The sequence below is a fragment of the Lynx rufus genome, unplaced genomic scaffold, assembly GCF_022079265.1.
Source record: "Lynx rufus isolate CCGP_SWC_20201006 ecotype Redwood Valley unplaced genomic scaffold, mLynRuf1.p SCAF_4, whole genome shotgun sequence".
Taxonomy (NCBI): Eukaryota; Metazoa; Chordata; class Mammalia; order Carnivora; family Felidae; genus Lynx; species Lynx rufus.
Window position 1 is genome coordinate 72,702,741 of NW_025814856.1, and position 24,249 is coordinate 72,726,989.

The following is a 24,249-nucleotide window of genomic DNA, read 5'->3' on the forward strand; positions in this document are numbered from 1 at the left end:
ATCCACACCTTGGTCCCATGGTTTATTGGTCCCATGTTTGCTTCCTGAGCTAACCCAGCTCGCATGGTTTTTGAAACTCTGGTATGGAAATACATCAAGTGCAATGCTAGATCTCTACCCTTTGCTGCTGCCTCTCCCCTCCTTTCTGTCTCTGTCTCCCTCCACACACACACACATACACACACACACACACACACACACACACGAAGAAAAGAATGTGCAGGAATAGCTAAGAAGTGGCAGAAACTGCCTTTAGGGCATGAGAGTGCATTTCCAGTAAAGAAAAAAAAAAAATAAAGGTCTGTAATCTAACACCACAGATATTCTAAAATCCAGTCACTTAATATTCTGGTTTATGCAGCATTTCACATGTTTATAAGTTATAGATATTTAAAACTTAATTATACAGCCTCAGAGAGATCACAAATTCATTAAAAAGTTCTCCATTGGGACTGCTCTAAGGGAATTGGAAGTTTAGCCTCAATCTGAAAATCTAAACTAATACCAAAATGCATTATTGTATAGAATCACAGTTAAAGGGGGTTTTATAGATTCACCTCTGAGAGCCCTGTGGCACCGGGCAGTAGTTATACCTGTGAATAGTTCCTAAGGAGCCCCATCCTCCCCAGGCCCCGTCACCCCCTGGTAGTCAGAGCTCTGCCTGAAGGAGTTACCTTAAGTCCTTGCAGGTTAAGTGATCCCCAGGGCCTTACACGGCTAATGTGCGTCTCCCGCTGCCTGGGAATGAGTTAGGGTCTAGCCAGGGAACCACCAATACTCTTCTTCTCAGGACATTCAAATAGTACCCAAATATCGCCAAGTTCATCAGAAATGAACAGCATCTCTATTACATGGGGCCGGGGGGGGGGGGGGGGGGGACGGTGGGAGGGAGCAGGAGAGAGAGGCACTAGCAGTTAAATGATCTGCCTCATTTGCAAAACAAATCACCAAACCATGTTGCTTGAATATGATTTACATTTTAAGACAGAGTCCAAAGAAAGCATTCCGGGCTTACTAAAATGCCTCTTGCCTCTATTCAAAGTACTCTCTGGCTCCCCCTTAGAACAAAATTCCCATATTCCTAGCCTACACGTTTGCCACATAAGTGGTGCACACCAGTAAAAGTTTTCAGAAACAAATTCAAAATTGTCAATTAGTTACAAAGACTATCAGAGCTCTGAGAGGGAGTCTGATTTTAAAAGGTTTCTTACATCATATTTGCCTGGGATATAACAGATTAATGTTAGAACTACGGTTGACCTTTGAACAATGTGGGGATTAGGGGCACCAACCCCCCAATGCAGTTGAAAAGCTGGGTATAACTGTTGACTCCCTGAAAACCCTAATTGCTAACCGGCCTGCTGTCGACCAGAAGCCTTAACAGTAACGGCAACAGTTCTTTAATACATATTTTTTATGTTGTATGTGTTATATACTGTATTCTTACAATAAAGTAAGCTAGAGAAAAGAAAATGTTAAGAAAATCACAAAAGAGAAAACACATTGACTGTAATATGCTGTTTTATTGAAAAAAATCTGTAGGTAAGTGAATCTGCACATTTCAAACCTGTATTTTGTTCAAGGTCAGCTGTATATTGGAATGTATTATTTATGTACCTAATATGTTTATTGGATTTTTACAATTTAAAGTAAGTATTCTCTGTATCTTCATTATTTGACTACATATATTATGTATTCTATGCATCCACACAGAGCTCACTTCTATCCATTTTCTGTGTGGTAATTTCAGTTTGTCCTTGGGATTAGTACACATGATCTTCCTTCTTAATGGAAGTAGTCAAGAGGGGACAAGAAGGTCAGTCTAAAGTATTTTAATCTTGTTTTAATGACCAAAATCGGGTCACCTCAGTCTTTGGATTTCAGGACACAGCGATACATGTAGTTACGTGTATTCAGAGACGGATGATCTAAGTCAACGTTCCACTGGAAATCGGGAATTGTGGGTGTGGGGGCTGAAAAAAGGGGTCCAACTTCCTGTAAAAGACAGTGCTAAGCCCACGGAGGGCTTCTCTCCAAGTCGGATAGTTACCCTCCCTGTGAATGTCATATGCTATTTGCATGAGAGGATTTTCTACATGGAGTCCTTGATCATTTCGTGGGTCTGGCCCCATTCTCTAGAATGTGGCTTGCAGGCTGTGTGGGTCTGACCTGGGCAGTTCGTGCACTTGCCAAGGGCTTCCTGTGATCTGAAGAACAGTCAGAAGATACATTACGCCCTACGTAATCTGGGTTAACCTTCCCGCCTTGCCCCATCTTTTGACCCAGGCAGACATAGGACTTTGCAGTTATTTTGGTTATTGTTGTATGCTGTTTCTCTGTTTGTTGGGAGGAGGGAGGTATGTGAACACTGAATTGCAAGGAATGAAAAGTGGAGTCTACCCCTTCCCCCCCAAGTGTATCAGAAAGAAACATCCTTCTTGGTCTGTTTGCTTTGCAAGGGCGTTCTTTGATGAGGCCTTTGTCCCAGGGCCCCACTGAAGGCTCAGTGTACTCAAGCTTTAGAAAAGGCTATTGGCCCTTCTTTGTTTTCTTTGTTGAACTGTTTATTTTGCTTTCTTCCCACGAGGTTCCCTGGCCTTGCTCTGACAACGCTTTTCTGCATGAATTACATTCCTCCGGGCCACAAGTCTCCAGATTCTTCCAGCCCATTTGATTCCAGCCTGTGTGATTAGTCCATCGCTTCGACCTGCCGTGGGTCCCTGCCAAGCAGGGTGCTTACTAAGTGCCTCTAACATGGAGACCTAAAGACACTTGGTAGCCTCATTAGTGAGAGGGTGGCACTCCATTCCAGTTTCGCAACACAGCTGCTGTTGAAGCATCATGAGCTTTAAAGTCGCTGAAGGGTGATCCTAGTCATTTGGTTTCCTTTCCATGTGAATAAGGCTGTTGGAGGAGGGTGGTTCAGGCAGTTCAGGGTATGACACCCATGCCCAGTTCAGTAACATAAATCATCCTGGGCAGGGAGTGGGGGGAGGGGGTTGGGGGGAGCCCATTAGCTCCATTTAAGTTGAATCTGCATTTTGAAGGAATTTCATATTCATTTGCATAAAATGCATTTCTGTGTGTTTAGAAATAATGAGCAACGGTCATAAAAATTATTCAGATACCTTAATCCTAGCCGTGATATTTTCTTGTGTATATATGTTATTTTCTGAAGTATGGTTAATGACTGAGACAGAGATGAGCAATTACCAGGCTTATGAATTAATGCTTTTTAAACCTCTGTTAATAAAGATTAAATATTTGGGTAATGAGGTCTACCTTCATTACAGGTATTGGTAAAACACTGTGCTACCGCTGAAAAAAAATCCAGCTGTCTTAATAACAAAGTTCTGTCAGAGATCTGTTCACCTTCTGGGTGAACATGGGTTCTGGAAGAACCCATCCTTTTATACCTGAGCGTCTAGACTCTAATAAGCAGGTGGGGTATGTGGTACCTTCCTGGGAACCTGCATTTCTTGATTGAGTGCCTGCAAGTAGTTTTGACTTGGAACTTCCCAAATGAGGACCCAGGAATTTGCTCAAAGTGGTTGATCACATAATCTGTGATGAGAATTGTACTCAGTATAAATACCTATTTATACATAGAAGCTCTTCCTTCATGACCTGGGGGAGGCCCCAAACAGTACAGCCAGGGTATGGCCCTGATTCCTTGGGGTCCTCCCCTTTTTTTGCTGGGCCTGGTTTGAACTGGGCTCCTGGTGCCTGATCTTTGTGAGCCCTGGAATGGCCATAAACTGTGGGGCACAGACTTTCTGTGGAGGGGCCCTCGCCAGTCTTCTCTTTGGCAAATAAGTGCATTCACTCTGCGGGATCACAGTTCGTCACCCAGGGAGGATTTGTCTGGAAGGTGGCAGTTAAACCTCTTTTGGCTATACACGCGCTTTCTTGTTGGAATGGGCTCTGAAAACAGATCCCCCAATGAGCTGAAACACAGCTGCCATGACACTTCCTGTACCAGATTACGGTTTTGCTCAGTAATCATCTCTGAGCACACCCCAGTATAAGGTTGGTTATCTTAGCCCATGATAATACTTTTTTCTTGGGTTTCAAAGTGTGATTTCAGAAAATTCAACTATAACTCTGCTGGCATATGGCTTGTGATGATCATCTTCTTAAAACCCGTTTCTATGTTATTTTCCAAAATAAATGTGGCCCTCAGTTAAGTTCCATTCTCTGCTCTGTCACAAATTAACTGGATCCTTGAACACTGTCCCTGACCTCACTGAGCCTCCTTGGTTTTATCTATGAAATAGAGTAGTTGGAATAAATGATCTGTAAGATCCTTAACATCCCACCGTTATGGGTAAGTTTTGATTTGTTCATTGTTCCCCTTTGTGTGGGGCACTTAGAATAGGAATAGAATATGAAAATATTGTGGCCCTCATGTCATTTTTGTCTCCTGCCCCTCTTTCCTTCTGTGAAGGTCTGCGGGGAGAGTCTTGCCCACACCCAGAGCATGTCTCCCTCATTCTTCCTCGTGCTCTCCAAGTGACGCTTTGCACATCCCTCTGCTGCCAGCACAGAGAGCCATTTAAATATCATTCAAACAGGTTGCCTTTGGAGTGAAAAGGTAACTGGAAAGCCATACCATCTGTTCTATTAAGAGCCTTAATAATGTTGGGGCACCTGGGTGGCTCAGTCGGTTGAGCATCCAACTTTGGCTTAGGTCACGATCTTGCGGTCTGTGAGTTCGAGCCCCGCGTCGGGCTCTGTGCTGACAGCTCAGAGCCTGGAGCCTGCTTCCAATTCTGTGTCTCCCTCTCTCTCTGCCCCTCCCCTGCTCCTGCTCTGTCAGTCTGTCTCTGTCTCTCAAAAATAAAGAAAACATTAAAAAAAAAGTAAAGAGCCTTAATCATGTTAAAATATAGGTGTATGGAAGCATATATGCCCATATTTGTGTTTGGTTTGAGGTAGTTTTCCTTTGTGTTGAAAATCATAGACTGGGTTTGAATCCAGCTTAGGTATTTAGGTATTTAGGTATTTGCCCTATGGAAGCCCAATTTCATTATCCAATCCCATTTTCCATCAAGAACTGAGTGAAGGAGCATATAGATAGCACTTAACACCTGCATCTGTCGGGTCACAGATATTTGACAAATGGCAGAATTACCTAATACGTATCCATCATATTACCGTATTTGAGTCTAGTCTAAGTGGTGCGTCCTTTTTCCACCTGTCCCCGTCTCTGAAATTGGAACGTGACTTATAATCTATAGCGTTTCATGATCACTGTTGGTGACGTGGTAGCGGTGAGGAAGTTTCAGGTATCCATAACAAAATTATTTTTCCTTATATTTCCCTTTTTGTGCAAGTACTGGAGTGATCCATGATAAAATCTATGTGTGAATAAGTCTAAAAGACCTCTTTTGATAAGTGTAAGGCAAGAATTGAAAGTGATAAGTATTGTCATTCTGAGTGGTACCTAACATAATGCTGCATCGTTTAGCTCAATGGCATCTTGGCTTTGATGGGATACAGTATATAGCATATGTAACACATATATATTGTGTCTGTAGGTATGTAATCAGCAAAAAAAAAAAAAAAAAAAGTTCTTTCATTGTCAAGTTTTTTTACCCCAAGAGCACAGCCAGTTTTTCCCAAGTGTTATAATAATGCGCCTAGTTGCAGGAATGTAAACCTAAAGTGTAGACAATGTTTGGGAAATTCTGTTGCTGCCTAAACCCTCCAGGATGAAGGGGAGGACGGCTTCAGCCTGGAACACTGTAGAGGAGGGAAGCATGTGTTGTGTGCAGGTTGTGTTGGCATATTTGTGCAGATGCATAGCACAGGCTCTCGGAGGGTAAGACTTCATGATTAATGGTGTTTATTCTTGACAGAAGCCTCCTTTATTTATCTGCAATACAGTTTAGCGATTTTATCAGGCACCTGAATGAAAAATATTCAGTCATACCAATATTGCAGTGTAAATTGAGTAGAGTCACTTTTTATTATATCTTTCTGCCTTATCATCTGCACAGTAATTTTCTAGCAGAGGTTTGATATGGAAAGGCTGGATTTAGCTGTACTTGACACAAAGCCTCTTCAATTTCCCCTAAAAGTTCAGGCTGCTCTTAGAAATGTGTGTGTGTCTGTGTGTCTGTGTGTGTGTGTGTCTGTGTGTGTATAATATATAAACCCTCCCTCTTATCCAGGCAATTTCAGGATTTGAAAGAATAAAGATAAAATGCACAAACCTGGATGGGAAAAGTGTTGTTAATATAAAAATATCTAATAGCTGTGAACTCACTGGTAAAAAGCTCCTTTAGTGTTTAAGCCGTGGCTCAGTACTGAGCCTTTGGCGTGGCTACGTGGTCCCACTTTTTTCTAATCAATCACCATCCAAATCCAATCAGCATAAAACCAGACCCTTTCATTTCTCCTGGGAATAATATCAAAGTCGAAGTCCAGAGTGGCCCAGGGGGGACATTAGTCGCTGTGCTGATGGAAAATGCCATTCAAGAGAGAAAGGAAAGGAAATGAGATCCCATTTGTAGGACACTCAAGAAAAGAGTCCCTAAATTTTCAACCAAACTTTGTTTAAGTAACAGACTTCATCACATGAGGTGTCGGAGCTCATCAGTGGCAGACAGGGACAAAAGATTTGAACCGTAGAAAAATTATGCGATTTTAGGACCAGAGAGACTTTAAGCCTGGTGGGTCGAATGGAAATCCTGTCTGCCAAAGACTCACATTTTACAAATGAGCCACGTAAAGCCCAAAGAGCCATTTGCAGTAAGTGTGTGGTCCTAGGCACACATTCTCTAAGGGTCATAAGATCAAGCCAGGAATTCCAGCACACCATTTAGACATTTCCATGTGCTTAAATCTGCCCCTGCTGTGGCATCAGAATCCTGGCTTTCGCTGTGGAGAAGGGGATAGTAGTTAGTACACCTGGTGGGTCCTTTTCCAGTGGCCAGGCTCCTTGTCGCTTTTCCACAGGGATGTTCCTCCCTGTGCCCAGGGCAAAGTTTTCTGAAGCCAGGATTGTCAGGACCCTATGGAAATTCTCATCCCCTTACGTGGAAGCTAATGCTTCCTTTCTGTTGAGTAATATAGACAAATTATTCCCTAGTACATTAGATATACTCTGGTGCCGTATTTAATTTATTTTTGAAAAGTCTGATACCTTCCCAAGGGTGAAAATTCTGGAATGTTGATAGGTATACTGGGGCATAAAGTCTTAGCACATAGTAGAGTCCTAGAGGTCTAATAGCCAGTGAAATGTAAATAGCCTGCCAAATCAAACGGGCCCACTCATTTTACCTTTACTAGGCCAGAGGCACCTAGCGAATCTTGGGGATTTTATTCTGGAGGAGAGCCATTTAGGTAATTAATAATAGTTCCTTGATGAACTTCCTTATTATCCCTTAAAATAAGGATAACTTAAAGAAGGAGAGAAAGCGTGAGTCAGATATATTTTGCCAAGGATCATAAGAGACAACCCTGAAAACAACCTAGTCAGTAGTTAATAGTAATAAATAATTATTATGAGGATTGTCATAGTGATGGAGTATAGAGAAAGTCGACACTGGCTGGTGGAAGACAGACCTATGCTCGGCATGCCAGATTGCTGCTGAGAAAGGATACTCTGGCTGATTCTTGAAATAACCTCTCAAAATAGAAATTAATACAGAAGACTCATACTCATCTGGGCCCAGAATTCCAGACGCACCCTTGTCTTTGGCATGAATATTCCCCATACCACCTGCATAAGGGTTCAACGTGAAGCAAGGATTTACTGTTGGAACCTAACTTTCTGTTTCTAATTAATTATTTGCACCCAATATCTGAAGCCTCCTACTAAGTGATCTCTCAGTGAAATAACAGATCCTGGTGTGGGGGCTCTCAAGATTTTTAAAATATCTCTTTACCTTAAATTGTTGAAATTTCCAGGTAAATTCACACAGACTTGTGTGTTGAGTTGGTTAACTCCAGCAGTTTTTTTTTTTAAGTTTATTTATTTTGAGAGAGAGCGAGAGTGAGTGAGAGAGAGCATGAGTTGGGAAGGGGCAGAGAGAAGGAGAAAGAATCCCAAGTAGGCTCTGTACTATCAGCACAGAGCCCCACATGAGGCTCAACCCATGAACCATGAGATCATGACCTGAGCTTAAATCAAGAGTTGGACACTTAACTGACTAGGCACCAGGTGCCTCTAAATCCAGCAGTTTTGTTTTGTTTTGTTTTGTTTTGTTTTGTTTTGTTTTGTTTTGTTTTTGAGACAGAGTGTGAGCAGGGGAGGGGCAGAGAGAGAGGAAGCAGGCTCCAGGCTTGGAGCTAGCTGTCAGCACAGAGCCTGATGGGGGCTTGAACTCATGAACTGTGAGATCATGACCTTAGCTAAAGTTTGGACGCTTAACCGACTGAGCCACCCAGGTGCCCCTTAAATCCAGCAGTTCTAATCGAATCTCTTGTATGTACTTTATGGTCCTTTTTCTTTGCACCTGGTGGGTATCATGGTTCAGATCCAAAAGTTCCCCCAATGAAGGACGTCATGGTTGATAGAACTCTACATGATCAGAAAGCCTAACACCTGGACGAACAAATGTCACATTGCCCAGGGTTTTTCTAGATACTCTTAGTTAGCTCACGGGGCTTAGGTCTGTGCCAAGTCACCCCACACTATTGTGTTCCCGTATCTTTCTGTTTTCCTGTGCGTTTTCTTTTTTGGAAAAGAACACTGCCCTGCCACTTGGAGTGCTGCTTTTGGATAGAATTGGTAATTCATTAAATTCCAAAAAAATAAGGTCTGTTAGAATGAATGGAAAGTTGGCAGGAATGTCAGAGAAATCAGACTTCGAAGTTTTTGTCAAAACTCCCCTCCCCCCATTTTTTTCTTTTCTCATGGCAATGAATTTTTGAAATAAAACCAAGAATAACCATGCCCTTGAATTTACTTCGGGAGGAAAGAAATGCTGTTCGCTTTACTAAGGTCAAGTCGCTCATTTATCTGCTGTGTGAGGTGAGGCCAGGTGGGGTGCTCCTAAGGGTGTCAAATAGCTGGCTCATCCTGGCTGCAGAACAGCTCCATCCCTGGGGGGTCCTGGGAAGTCACTGAACAAGGAGCCCATGAAAGCTGGGTGACTTTGGCCTTAACCAACCCAGAGCTCTAGAAAATAGCAGCGGCAAGGAGGGTGTTGGTTGTAGGGGCCAGTGTTTGCTGAGAACTTACCATGGGACAGGTGCCAGGCTGAATGCCTTATGCCTTCTTTCTCGTTAACACTTAAACAGTACAACACTGCTTCATTTCCATCCAGGCCTAAAGAGCTTGCAGCAGAGCAGACTTCTAAAGATCTGGTCACTCAGAGGCCACCTGGGTGGCTCAGTTGGTTGAGCGCCGACTTTGGCTCAGGTCATGATCCCACAATTCGTGGATTCAGGCCCCGCGTTGGGCTCTGTGCTGACAGCCCAGAACCTGGAGCCTGCTTTGGATTCTGGGCCTCCTCTCTCTGCTGCCCCTCTCTCGCTCATGCTCTGTCTCTCTCTGTCTCTCAAATAAACATTAAAGAAAAAAAAAAAATTAAAGATCTCGTCACTCAGCACCAAATCTGTCTCAGGGCTTATAACGTTGACCTGTGTGAGAATTACCCTCCACAGGGAGAAACGGAGGGGAGTGAGTCCGGAGGCCCCGTGGGCCTGGCGGGATTGGCCTCCCCTGTGGCCTGCCCAGGGGGAAAGAGAGAGCATTCACAGGCAAAGGTAACTATTCCAAAGGACAGCTTGTTGTCTTAGAGGAGGAAAGGAGAAAAGGACAGGGTTCATTTGCTGTGTTACCACAAACTGGATGGGAAGCTCTCTAGAAAACAGGGCCCCGTTCAGTGTTCCAGAATCTTACCACTGAGAACAGCTCTATGCCCCTCCATCTGCCAGGCATCAGGTTAGCAAAAGAATCACAGCCGGACGTCTGAACTTCTGCACTAGGGAGTCAGAGTGGTTTCCTTGTCAAAGTGGTATCTCTGTGGACTTTGTGACAAGGCAACATATTAGTTCTTCTAATAATTAGTCCTTATGTTTACATTTACAGTACATTATAAATATGTTAATTATTATTAATACATTATAGTTCTATTTTTTAATCTGTTCATAAATAACACATAAGTTATATATTAAGATATGTAATTATATATTCTATTAATAATTCTAAAAACTTCATACTGTTAATTTTTTTTAATGGTTCTGTTTTTCTCACAAACTATACAGTGATTGGGTAGTGATTGGAGGTAAGGAAGATGATTTCTCATATATTTATTACACATCAGAAAAAGAAGCATACCATTGTATGAAGTATTTGGGGTCCATTAGGATAACAAAAGAGGCTGCTAAAAAATATATATGCCTTCATGGAACTGAAATATTCAAAACCAATGACAGGTTATTTAGAAACTGTTTGATCAGCTGCCACTTGGGTCGAGGATCCTGCCTTCCCCACTGGTTCTCTGTCTTCTGCCCTCATTTGTGACGTGTTACAGACACGCATCGATCAGGCTTCTTCTATCCAAGAGTTGGGGCAGAAAGAAGACTTACGGCGTGGGAGGTGGTCATTTAGCTCTAGGGGTTTATTTGAACCAATAGTGTTTGTTAAGAACTTTTTTTGATAACAGCACATTGCACATTGTGGTTACCTGAATGGACTTTGTTATTTATTTTACTATTATTATTATTTGAGTATAGCCGACACACAATATATTACATTCGTTTCGGGTGCTCATGGTCATGTGTGGACAACTCTGTACGCGTTGCTGTGCTCACCACAAGCGTGGCCACCCTCTGGCACCTACAGTGCCATTATAGTACCATTACCTACATTCCCCCGTATTGTACCTTCTGAATGGCCTTTCTTTTAAAAATTCTTTGACTGTTTTCCTGACCTTGAAATCTCAATCTGTTAACACAGAATTATATTTACAGTACAGAAGGGAGGTAAATTTTGTCAAGTTATTCTTTGTAGCCTTCTCAGGAAGGAATCAAGTCAAATTCAGCCACAAACAATTGCATTATCCGTGTGATAGCTATATAGTGTTGGTTCAGTTGACAGAGGAGGTGACTGACAAGGGTTGGGGATATTCACGTGGCCTCTCCCTTTGGTTGGCTTATTAGCAGGACCTTTCCTCCCCCAGAATTAACATACAGAAGCCTGTCCTCCATGGTTTACTTCGAATTTACACTCATGTGCAACTACATTGTCTGTTTAACAGCAGTAAATGTTATTATTTATGGTATTTTTTATGCATCAATAATTCGTAAATTTCAAGAACTATACATATATATCTATTTGACTGTCTGAATTTAATGGAAATGGTTGAAACCACTGTGGCACATAAAGATGTGTGTCTCCTTTTTAAAAAAACATAAAACATAAAACATACACATATAGCTCAATGAATTGTAATGAGTTATCACAAAGTAAGAACCTCTGACCACTAGCCAAATCTAGAAATAGAACACCAGCACCCTGGAAGCCCACACACCCAAAGGTAAACATTAGCCTGACTATCCTAATGCTAGCGTTCAGATCTGTCTGTTATTGAACTTTATATAAATGGGCTCATACAGTATATTATACCCTTTTTGTAACCGGGCTTCTTCCATTCAACATTGTGAGGTTTTCCACATTGTGGTTGGTGATTTTTCATAGCCGTTCCCTGTTTCATTGTATGAATTATTTACCCATTGTACTGTTTTTTTTTTCTAAAGATTTTATTTGTTTAAGTAATCTGTACAACCAGTGTGGGGCTCAAACTCAAAACCCCAAGAGCGAGAGTCTCACGCTCCACTGACCGAGCCAGCCAGGCGCCCCACCGTTCTGGTGTTGATGGATATTTGGATGTTTCCGATTTTAACATGAATAACGCTGCTCTGAATGGTCTAGGACATTGTGGCACACGTGCACACATTACTGTTGTGGATGTATCAAGGAAAGGAATGGCTGGACCATAGGGTGTGCATTTATTCGAGTACGTAATACCCAGCTGTTTTCCAAAGATGTCGTGCCAGCTTGTATATGCACATTGTTTGAGAGTTCCTGTTGCCCCAGATCCTCATCAACACTTGCCACTGTCCCTCTTTTTAATTTTAGCCAACTCTGTGGATGTGTACTGATGACTCATGATGGCTTTACTCTGCACTGCACTTATTGATGATGTTGATGTGCAGGCTGGTAAAAGATATTAGAGGAACCTTTTAATATTGAGGGAGAAAGTATAATTTAAAATTTGAGTATTTAAAAAGTACATAACGCGTGAAAAAAGTGCTGGTACTAAATAAGTTAAAATACTGATTTTGGTTAGATCTGGATAGCTTGGACATAGGGAGTAACTTAAAAAAAAATTTTTTTAATGTTTATTTATATTTGAAAGGGAGAGAGAGAGGGAACGAGTGCTAGTGGGGGAGTCAAGGAGGGGCAGAGAGACACAGAGACAGAGAATCTGAAGCAGGCTCCAGGTTCTGAACCCTTAGCACAGAGCCCAATGCGGGGCTCAAACCCATGAACCAAAAAGTCATGACCTCAGCCGAAGTTGGTTGTCTAACCGACTGAGCCACCCAGGCACCCCAGGGAGTAACTTTTTTAATGCTGATTTGAAATAATCTCAACTTTTTCATTTATGGATATAAACTGCTTTTATACTCAGACGTAAATAGGAAACACAAATAAGAAAATCATTTGGGAAAATCCTTTGAAATAATGTTTTACCATTAAAACAAGTATTTCTGTTTTATTTGTTAAAGAACTTAACCATAGCCTTTGAATTTTATATAAGATAATATTCAGCACCCTAGCACTAATGTGTACAACAAGCAATATACTCACCTTCATCTTCAAAGGCCACTTCTATTCAAATCATATCTTCATTTTGTAGTGCAGTTCACATTCCATATATTTTGTAACCAACATGCATCCTGGAAGCTTCCTGTTGGTGCTTTCTGACTCAACAGATAACACTCGCTCAGCACTTGCTGGTTAGACATTCACCTGTATATGCTGTTCATCCTTGTGGCTATAAACTCTTTGAAAGCAGGGACCAAATGATCATGTATTTTGTTTCCTGAAATTCCTCCAAGTGGTGAAATCATAATGGATTCTTAGTAAGTGGCTTTTCCATAAAGTGTGTATCAAATGAACATACCATTGAAAATATTCATCTATGTAGTTATGCATGTAGTTTTTAAAAACTGAAATCCAACACGGTAAGTTTGTAAAAGCCTGAAGTCAGTTACACACTCCTGGGAAATACTCTTTAGCTCTAAAGGTGATGGCATTGGGATCTGAAACGGATCCATGCTGTCAGCTAGGGCTGTAGCAGCTGTTTTTTTAATGTTTATTTGTTTATTTTTGAGAGAGAGAGAGGCAGAGAAGGGGGAGAGAGAACCCCAAGCAGGCTCCACATTGTCAGTGCAGAGCCTGATGCAGGGCTTGAACCCATGAACTGTGAGATCACGACCTGAGCTGAAACCAAGAGTCAGATGCTTAACCAGTTGAGCCACCCAGACACCCCAAGGCTGTGGCAGTTTAACGGAGCAGGTGTTTACACAGGGGTGGACAAGTTTAAAGGCCCCCAAAGTGATAGGAAAGCCTCCAGGACTAGCAGAAGTTGGAAGCAGTTGCCAACCCTAATCTGAAGGTGCAGATTGGAGGGAAAAGTGATTCAGTGGGGGCTAGAGCCTTGGATGGGATTACACTTCTGGAGTCGTGGCCTGGGATTGGAACGCCACCAGTGAAACTCCAGCCAGCGAGAGCAAGTGAGGGGAGTAAATACCTTGACTCTTTCCTCTAGCACCAGCTCTTGCCAGTGCATCTCGTTAGTAGAATCCAGAGGGAAAGTCAGCCCGTCAAGGGAGTCTGTACAGACCAGCCTTCCTGGGCATGCAGTGGCTCCAGGGGTAAGGCTGGCAAATAGAGAGTAATCGACACAGCTGTCTGTACACTTCAGGGTCACACGATGCTCCTGGGACAGAGGGAGGTTATCTGGATGCTCACCCTGAATGGAGGAAAAGGTGAAGTCCAGGATTGTGCAAATTTCTGACGGGCGTCTAGCGTATTAGCCACGGACGTTTGTGTTATTTGTTTCCTTCACTGAATGGAAAGCTAATTTTTATTATAAAGTTTGATTTATTAAAATCATGCTTATTGAATAATTCATTAGTTGGTTAAAAATACATTATAAGGGATAACTCCCCTTTGTTCTCTGGTAGGCCACTTCTTGAATATGAAGAGTATCTACTGGTTATACAAAGAACAAAATTAAACAAAAGGTAAACTTGTTAGGTAAAAACCCCCAACACTTCATTCTTCTGGTAGTTTGGAGCCCTCATGCAAAGGTGCAAGAAGTATGTGTACGTTTCCAGTGTCCCAAGCGATGTGAAAGCCATTGTAATAATCCAGCATATAAACCTGGTTTAATGCTCTCATAATGGGTAATGCAGGTGATTAAATACTGTGATTTTAATCTTGGCATTTCAGTAACCCAATAAGATAGATGAAAAGGCAGTAACAAATTAGATTATATAATGCTATTTCATTCTAACTAAGAAGTCCAGTTATCCTCTGCAATACGTGTTTTTGTTTTTAGGTTTATCATAGTATTGCCGTTAAAAAATGCTCTAATAAGAATCCACTATTCTTTTCATCGTAGTCTATTTTCATGACCTTGTGAAGAACCTAATCCGAGGTCAAGTTGTCTCCACAAACACAACTTTATATTGCTTTATCGTCTTTTTGGGAGAACACCAAAATGATCCCCACCTTCTTTCTTATCTGAAACTGTACATCGTCTACCTGTTGGGTAATGTGGAAACCACACGACAGCCCTTCACTGGGTTTTTGTGGCCTTGGAAGAACTGGAAACGGAATATGGGGTGTCATCCCTGGGTGGGCACGCCAGGCCTCGTTCACGTGAGCCAATGTGGAGGGGTAACGGGACATCAGCGGCGCCCTGACAACCCTCTGTGGTTTGGGCCTCTGCTTCCCAGACAGCAGTTTGTATGATTTAGTTTGGAGGGTCCCAGGCATACTTCTATACTCTTTGGCGACAACATAAATAGCACAGAATCTCTGTTCTTGGAGCAGGTTCTAAGTGTCTGTGTTCTTCCTAGAATGTTTGTTTGTTGTTTGGGTTTTTCTCTCCGTGGTTTTTGCCGCCTTCGGTGAGCGAGCCACGTACAGCCCCAGAACAGGGAGAGAACAGAAAGCTATAAAGGCAGAGAAAGACAACGGTAATCTTCAATTCCGTTTCTGTGTATCTACTAAAAATATAAACCAAGAAGGAGACGGCTGTAGTTTCTTTTCCTGGTGGTATTGTAATCCCCAGTGCAGACTTTTAGTAAGCTTGGCAGATATTTACCAGGTCAAGTTTATGATAATTTGTGAAAGAATACATGTCATTTATAGGGAAGATTTTTGTGGGTGCCTCCTCCACACTTCCCACCTTCTCCTCCTTCAAGAATCCATCCCTCTGGTTGTAATCTTGAATGGCGCTTCTATACAAGCATTGAACACATCCACCTGTTACATTTAAAGACCTCAGCCTGCCCTCTCAGATTTGCTTTACAGTTTAAAACAAAATAACTGACAGATGATCTCGCTGCCAAGAATTTGGAACAGCAGGGAAATTGGAAAGGAGTGTCCAAAAGTCTTGCCATTTGGACACTTGTTTGCTGAGTTCAGAGTCACACACACCAGTTTTGTTGGGTGGTTCTTAGGACCACCAAGAACATCAGCGACCACCACCATTTACTGAGTGCCCAGGGCTTTTTTAGCATTTACAGAGCCCCTCCCAGGAGGGAGCTATTGTTCCACGTTGTGTAAAAGGGAACTTAACCTTCAGTGACAGAGTTAGTGACAGACTGCATTCAAGTCCAGTGTTTTCAAAGCTCTTGCATTTAATTACTGAGTTCAGGGGCACTTGGGTGGCTCAGTCGGTTAAGCGTCCGACTTTGACTCAGGTCATGATCTCATAGTCTGTGAGTTCGAACCCCCTGTTGGGCTCTGTGCTGACAGCTCAGAGCTGGGAGCCTGCTTCAGATTCTCTTCACCCTCGTTCTCTGCCCCTCTCTCACTCGTGCTCTGTCTCTCTCACTCTCAAAAATAAATAAACATAAAAAAATTACTGAGTTCATGCTTTAACCACCTTATGTGGTTTTACGATTTTACTTGGAAATCCAAGGAGGCGCTTCTAGGGCTCTGTCAGGTTGGGGAACGAAGCAGACAGGTATTGCTTTGAAAAGAGGGTTCCAATATGTCAGTGTTTGACAATCTCATAGTATGCTATATTTGCCATCCCTAGTATGTATGCATGTTTGTTTATACGTATGTATATTAAGAGTAGAACAAATTAGTATAATATGTATGTATGTATATATGCACACATTGAACATTTATTAGATACCAGACTCAGTGCATAAGGTTTTCCTTGGATGAAGTTGCCAAGACCCTCCAGGGGGTAGGAATCCTTCCCATTTTACCCATAAGGACTAACAGATGGTGGTCATTGCATACAAAGTCACACATGGGTTCCCCTCAGCCCCCAAGCCCTTCCACGGTACCACTGGTCTGGTGGTCTGACTCACCTGTGTCCAGAATTCCTGATGGCCCCCTCACTGGGTAACCCTTATTGAGCATTTTCCTATTTGTATCCGGGGGATGGCTGGCCTGTGAATAGTAGAAGGTTTGTTGCTCTAGGGCAATTAAATAACTTGACAGCTTTCTTACTTGCATTCCTGTCTGAAGGCATGTCCTGCCACCTTTATCAGACCTCATATCTCCTCAGCATCATGTCTCTGGAAGGGACATGCGTGAACGTGGCATTTACCACAGTGGGTGAAGGTTCCCGACTTCGCCTCCACGAGGAACCGGCCCTCTTCTCTGCTATTGCTCCTTCCTGGTGTGCAGAGGGAGGGCGGGGCCCTGGCATCTTGTGGGGAGGCCGTGACCAGTCCTCGTTCCTGGCTGCTCCTTGCAGTTCTCTTCAGTCTTCTTGTGGGTATGGGTCAAATGTAGGTGCGGGCGGGTGCAGATGTCAGATTTCCATGGATTTGCACGAGGAGGTGGGCCTCGCCTGTCTCCTGGCTTCCTTGCTTCCTTGGGATTGGTGACCGTCCCGGCCCCGCCTCTGGAATTTTCACGTTGTTCTGGATGCTGATTATTTATTTATTTATTTATTTATTTATTTATTTCCTGTGTATGATTCTTCAAAATGAAATCTAGGCCTCTAGGAATATTCTCACGACCCTGGTCAATTCTGGAATTCCAGGAAAATTACAGGTTGCCATTTTTGTCTAAAAGGAAAAAGAAATGCCACCGCCCCCACCGAGTTTTAGTCCAAACTGTTGAGATTGAGTATGTTGGGGATCACAGGCTGTTACCTAGTGGATTTCTTGAAATGTCTGCGTTTCCACCTCTCTGCTGTGTTGGTCTCCCATCATAAATCTACAGATAGATTTGTATTTTGTAGGAATTACTTTTGAATCAAACTGGAAAGATTGATTTTCCTTTCCAGTAGAAAGGGAATTAGTGAACTGGAGGCTCCCCACGCTCTAAAGTAGCAACATGTCTGGGGGGAACTTCGGATTTAACCAAGGACACAGAGCCAACTTGTTTTGTCATAAAAAGCTAAAATAGGAGAGCCTCCTAGGTTGTGCTGATTTCTATGTAAGTGTAAGTAATTTTACTAGTTTCTGAGTGGGTGCAGAAAGCCTCAAGTTGTTTTGAAAAGAAATTGCTGTTGTCAGGTGGTGAATTCTCCCTCTGCCCACGTGTAAATTTAGAAAACTCTGGATTTTTATTTTCACCAAAAGTAGCATCTGAATAACAAATAAAAAGCCTCCTTTTTTTTTTTTTTAAGTTCAAAGTGAAAAAGAGTAAGAAAGAGCAAATGAGAATATCCCCCCCCACCGACCATATTTCACCCTCTTTTATTTTCCGCTGAGACAAAATGCATTATCTGATCTTCGGTTTCATTTATTTCGTGCCTCGCTGTGCACTTGGTGGAGCTGGCTTCTCCCAAGATTATGTTCTGACAGGGTGATGGGGCCCAGCACCCGGCCTGCAGGGCGCCTTTGCTTCGGGAGGCGTGATGAAAAAATGTTTCTCCCCTCCCTTTCATCTTACGCCTAAAGCCACAGTGGTGCAAGAGGATTGCCCTTTCCAGTAGATCTGTCTGTATCACGGCCTCTTGCTGTTATGTGGCCATCCCCTCTGTGAATGAGGAAGCGGAGAGCACAGACATTCAGCCTATCGTAGCCAGTTCACTGGATTACCCACACAAAACATTTCCTATTGGAGACGAAACCAGGCGGTGAGGGGGGGTGGATGCCCAAACTGGCCATTCTAGAAACTTCTATCCCCTGGGGAAGGACTCCCCAGGAGTGACTCAGGCCATGGTGGCAGCAAAGTGTGTTTTAGAATCTATTTTCATCAGCTCATTATAACCAAGGCATGCACTTGATCAAAACCCCGTTCTTTTCCAACTTCGTAGCCCCAGGTACTCCTTCATTACTTCATTGCTGGACACGGCTGACCAGGGCGCCACTCGAAACATGAGTGTCAGAGGAAAGGCTCTCTCAGTGCTGGCTCACACAGACAGGAGGGGTGGTCTCCCAAACAGTGAAGCCCAGATCTGTAAAACTGGTTTTTCTCACAGCTGCATGACCCCTGCAGTAAGCGTTCAAACACGGATATAGAGTGTCTCCTGTCCCATTTCTTGCAGACGTTTGCAATTAGCGTTCTTTATTTGTGGACAACTCTGCTGTGTGCGTGACCAGATGAATTTGCAATTCCTTTTCTCCGTCTTTCTTTTTTAGTGCAACACCATGATGGTGAGAGGTAAGTCCGCAGTGGTAATACTAATGTTCTGGTCAAATGGAACATAGAATCACAGAACTGTGCTCAACTCAGGTGCCTGGTGTGTAGAATTTTTTGTCATAAGGGAAGCCAGAGGCCAACCTTTATTTTTCTGTACTCAGAGTGCCACGAAATGTCTCAGGTTAATTTTCTTGGCCCAAACAATCGCGTGGTAGCCATTCTGCCTGCATTTGTCACCACGGTTTTAAGGTAATGGTACTGGAAACGTATATGGCTGATAAATTTTCCCCCAAGACACTTAAAAATCTTTCTTCTTTTCCTTCACAGACAGCCTGTGCCTATGGAGATATTTGTCTCACCCGCACCTCTTGTGTCTGGTTTTCTTTCTGTCCAGGCCTTCTGCCTTATCTAGTAGCCCCACGTATTCAGACCTGCCCTTCATCAGGATCTCCCCTCACCGGAACCCCGCTGCAGCTTCTGAGCCCCCCTTCAGCCCTCCGCACCCCTACATCAATCCCTACATGGACTACATCCGGTCTCTTCATAGCCCGTCCCTCTCCATGATCTCGGCCGCCCGGGGGCTCAGCCCCACAGACGGTAAGTCAGTCCCCGACCAGCCCTTTCCCCCTGTTCCACCCATCGTGCCTCACCCGGAGCGTGGTATAGAGCAGCTCTGATGTTTACTGAATGTTTCCCGTGTGCCAGGTGCTGTGCTAAGTGCTTTAAGAGCATGCTTTCGCTTCAGCCTTGGGACACCTCCGTGAGGGTAGGGGTACCGTCTCCATTTTCAGGCGAGGAGAGCAATGGGCAGAGGGGCCATGTAACAGGCAACATGGCCCGGTGGCTACTAAGTGGCACGTGGAACTCACAGCCGGCACTCAGGGACTCCAAAGACGTTGCTCCCATCCTCTGTTCTGTTCTGCCACTCCACGTGCACACAGCATGCACGTGTAACCGGCCATTGTGCTTACCTTCCGATGGAGACTTTTCTGTTCTGCATGTGCAGAACACCTCCAATTGCACTGTGCACGCGGACCACCCGAGGAGGATGATAAAATGTGATTCTGTGCGGGGGGTGGGTCTGGGGGGCTGCCGAGGTTCTGCACACTGTAAAGCTCCCAGGTGGCACGTCAGCGCTGTTGGTCTGTGGACCGTGCTCTGAGCAGCAAGGCTTAGAGAACATGATGGTCTAGATCTGTTGCACGTGCCCTCCATCCTTGGCCATGCCCAGTGAGAACTGGAAGAGGGATGTACGGGAAAAGAACCAGACTTTGACTTTAATTTTATTGTACTTGATGCTCATTTTAAACTCTCAAGGGTCAAATTCCTGTTGGTTCTATTAGCTTCCCAATTAATTACTTCTCACAAGAGTCTTTAATTGGAGCTGTGTATTCCGTAACTGTCAAATTATGAAACGTTCCTTTGATTCAGGAAGAGCTTTTCCCATCACGTGCATACATATGCAAACTCACTTGTCCACCATTGCTGGAATCTGAATTAAGGTCCAGAACGGTGTGAGCCATATTAATTAGAAATAATGGGTTGTGAGTTTTCTACGGCAGCCCGCAGCGGCTGGTGCTTGTGTAGGAGCTCACAGGAACGCCACGCAGGCCATCTCACCGAGTAGTGGTGTGAACCTGCACCGCCCACGTCCTCCCTGCAGACCCCTCCCGGGGCCGGCTGTGCATGGTAGGAAGTGGGGGTGGGGGGGGGGTCGGGGCACGGATCGCAGGAGGTTTCTCAGTGAGTATCTCTCCAGTCACAGTCCAGGAGCAGCTGTGGTCCAGCAATGGCTGTCGGCTCGTTTCTTTCCTTTGGATTCAGTGCAGTGGGTAGAGTTGTAAGGTACCTAAGGAATAAGTTGTGCCATTTGGACAAGGTTCACATTAAAAAAAAAAAAAAATTAATGTAAGAGAATCAGACCCAAGTTAAGTTCTCCTGTTTTGGATTTGGTTTCACAGTGGGGAAAAAATGGAGAGCCATCTCCATGAGTACTTGGGAGTTCATGGGAATGACAGTGCAGGAGAAGAGAGGGAGAGATGGGTGAGGGCGACCAGCTCACAACAGACTTGGAATTATGCCTGCCTTGCAGAAATTTCATTGGGCCAGTGGAAAGTGGCACCTCTAGTTAAAGCACCTTCTCATCTGTTTTCCATAATATTTGATGATGAGTATGAATGAAACATTCTTTGACTTTTTGTAATGTTTATTTTTGAGAGAGAGAGACACACAGAGACAGAGCATGAGCAGGGGAGGGGCAGAGAGAGAGGGAGACCACAGAATCTGAAGCAGACTCCAGGCTCCGAGCCGTCAGCACAGAGCCCTACGCGGAGCCTGAACCCACACACAAACCTGAGACCTGAGCCGAAGTCGGTCTCTCCACCGACTGAACCACCCAGATGCTCCTGAATAAAGCTTTCTTTGATTGGTCATTCTTCCTTCCTCTTCCTGCCTCTCAAGAGGCTAACTAATACTCCATCACATAAAGTCAAGTCACAGATGTTTCTCACGTGTAGTCTGAGATGTTTGTATATATCTACATATATTTTTATCACGAAAAAAGTATGTGCATGCAGATGGAAAACATACACAGACCTATTGCTAGAATCCCCATGCTTCTACCTAGTAATTGTAAAACAAACTTTTCCTGATGGAATGCTATGTGCTAAGTAAACACTTCCCAAGGGCTGTTGCAATCATTGTTGCCAACAGCCCCTTGCAGCAGCGGTAAGAGGAGGAGTCGGGATTTGCATCCAGCTCTTGGAAAATCTGGAGACCACCCTCGGAACTGCTACAGTGTCTTGCCGCTTTTGCACATAAATTGGCAGTGGAAACACATGATTATCCCACTCTTACTGAGCTGACTCTTGCCAGTAAATTGCCCCAGATTGATAGGTATATTTCCTTTTTGATTTTGTAATGAAAAAAAGGAAAAAAAAAGAGCTCTAAAATTATGGAACACAAAATTGCAGCTTATCAGCCCATCATGTGTTATTAAAGCTGTGCTGTCTTTTCCACTTATAAGCCCTGGGCCCTCCAGGTAGCAAGAGCTGACTCGGTCACCCCTGCCAGAAGCTTCGGGAAGTATTTTGAGTGTGTCCGGAAAGATACCACGGTGGTCTGAGTTGTCTACCACTGTAAGAAATGTGAACCTATGGTGATTTCATATAAGAAACAATTTAACTTGGGGACGGGGGGAACGTGGGGAGGAGAATAGATATACATTCTAATCATTTGGAATTCTTGGTTATTTCTTTAAACTAGCCTTACAAATTTTTAGGATGTATTTTATTTTTTCTATTTTTCAGTTTTATTTTCATTTTTTTCTATCCTTTTTAAAAAATTTTTATTTAAATCCAAGTTCGTTAACATATAGTGTAATAATGGTTTCAGGAGTAGAATTTAATGATTCATCACTTACGTAGAACACCCAGTGCTCCTCCCAACAAGCGCCCCCCCTTAATGCCCATCACCCATTTAGCCCATCCCCCCACCCAACGCCCCACCAGCAACCCTCAGTTTGTTCTCTGTATTTGAGTCTCTTATGGTTTGCCTCCCTCCCTGTTTCTGTCTTATTTTTCAAATAGAAGCTCTCTAGAGCAGACTTCAGTGAAAACACAGTTTGAGCTCCGGCTGTTTTATTAAAATAAGCCATAAAAGGGAGTACTGACGTGGATGGCTCAGCAGACGTACGTTGCCTCCAGAAGCGTTTCTTGTTGACCTTCTTTCAGCTAGTCACCACGCTTTCCTTGTCTCCTCTCCTAGCCCCCCACGCCGGGGTCAGCCCAGCAGAATACTATCACCAGATGGCTCTGCTAGCTGGCCAGCGCAGCCCCTATGCAGACATCATTCCCTCCGCGGCCACTGCCGGCGCTGGGGCCATCCACATGGAATATCTTCACGCCATGGACAGTAAGTGATGGGACTGTTTTCTGTAGTCCTGGTGGTGGCAGATGCTAACGCATGAATTACAGAGGAAGATGCAAAGACGAGGTGATTGTCTAACTTCTGAAACCAGAGAAGGGGAAAGAACATTTGGTGCACTCCTTTCTTTGGTTTGCTAAGAAGCTTCCACAGATCTGGCCATCCCGAGACTCTTTGCAGAGCTCAGGGATACCGATGAGCTGGAACATGCCGGCGATTGTAATTTGGCAGCTGTTCAAAAAGCTCTCCTGCCCTGATGGTCGTGATAACAAAATCAGGGAACGTGTTTGATTCCATGGATGTGCTTCACCCAGTTCACTCCTTGGTTTTCTGGATTTTATGCTTTGGGAATTGATTTTGTTTTTAAATCTGTACTTGGTTTTTAAATTTGTCCATGGAGTTATTTTGCCTCATGTTTTTTTTACATGAAAAATTATATTTCACGAAGACCTTTTATCTAGGAAAAATAAAAAGCATTTCCAAACCAGAGCTATTTTTAGGACATAACAGTAGAAGATAAGGGCGTCATTTGATGCTTTTTTTAGAATTTTTTTTAATGTTTATTTTTGAGAGAGAGCAAGAGACAGAACATGAGTGGGAAAGGGGCGGAGAGAGAGGGAGACAAAGAATCAAAAGCAAGCTCTAGGCTCTGACAGCTGACAGCACAGAGCCCGACGTGGGGCTTGAGCTCACGAACCACAAGATCATGACCTGAGCTGAAGTCGGACACCTAACCACTGAGCCACTCAGGTGCCCCAATGCTTTTTATATCCCTTATTTTTGGATCCCTCAAGGCTTCTGATGATTCCTTTGGGTCACTTATCTAGCCATGTAGACAAATGAGCCTCTAAATACCATGGTCCAGAACATCCAAGAGTTCTTATTTATTCAGATTCCTTAAGTTCCATTTGCCAGGTGCCAGAAAGAGGACGTGAAGCATCATCGGAGGTGTCAGCGAAAGCCACGACCCTTATGAATATGACAACTGTATGGCTTTGAGTTGGGCATTTGCTCTGGGTTTTGTTTGTTTTTCCCGGTAGCAGTGCTTTCTCATCTACGGTCTCTCTGGACTCTTATGTGACAAAGGTATAACATTGGTCTGCTCACTAGCAGTGGTGAGTAATTCAGCCTTCGGGTTTGGAGTAAAGAGAGGGTGATTGGCTTACACAGAGTAAGATCTACGGCCTTAGTCTCCTGACGGCCATGAAATAACGCAGTGTGTCACATAGGATCCTAACTTACGATGATTTCCATTGGGGAGTTCGTTACCACACACCACGTAGAAGAAACGTGTTACATCTTCTGCAGGGGTTTCGTTGTTTGGCTTTGTAGAGTCAAGAGCTTATATTTCAGATTCATCATAATCACATTTCAATTAGGGATTGTTGAAAAAAACAAGTTCAGCGTTATTATGCAAATTAGTTATTTAAAAATCTGCAAATAAAGAATTAAAATAGGGGAGAATCCTTGGAAGGTCAGCCCATATCACCTTCTATATTTGATGAGAA

The 24,249-nt window shown here is 43.5% G+C and overlaps 1 protein-coding gene across 1 annotated transcript in view; it reads left to right on the forward strand.

The window, feature by feature from the left end:
* GLI3 (GLI family zinc finger 3) overlaps positions 1-24,249 on the forward strand; it is a 265,226-nt gene that overhangs the window by 152,692 nt on the left and 88,285 nt on the right. The window contains exons 4-5 of the mRNA XM_047097109.1: positions 19,212-19,414; positions 22,583-22,729. Coding sequence (XP_046953065.1) covers positions 19,212-19,414; positions 22,583-22,729 — 350 coding nt within the window. The remainder of the gene's footprint in view (positions 1-19,211; positions 19,415-22,582; positions 22,730-24,249) is intronic.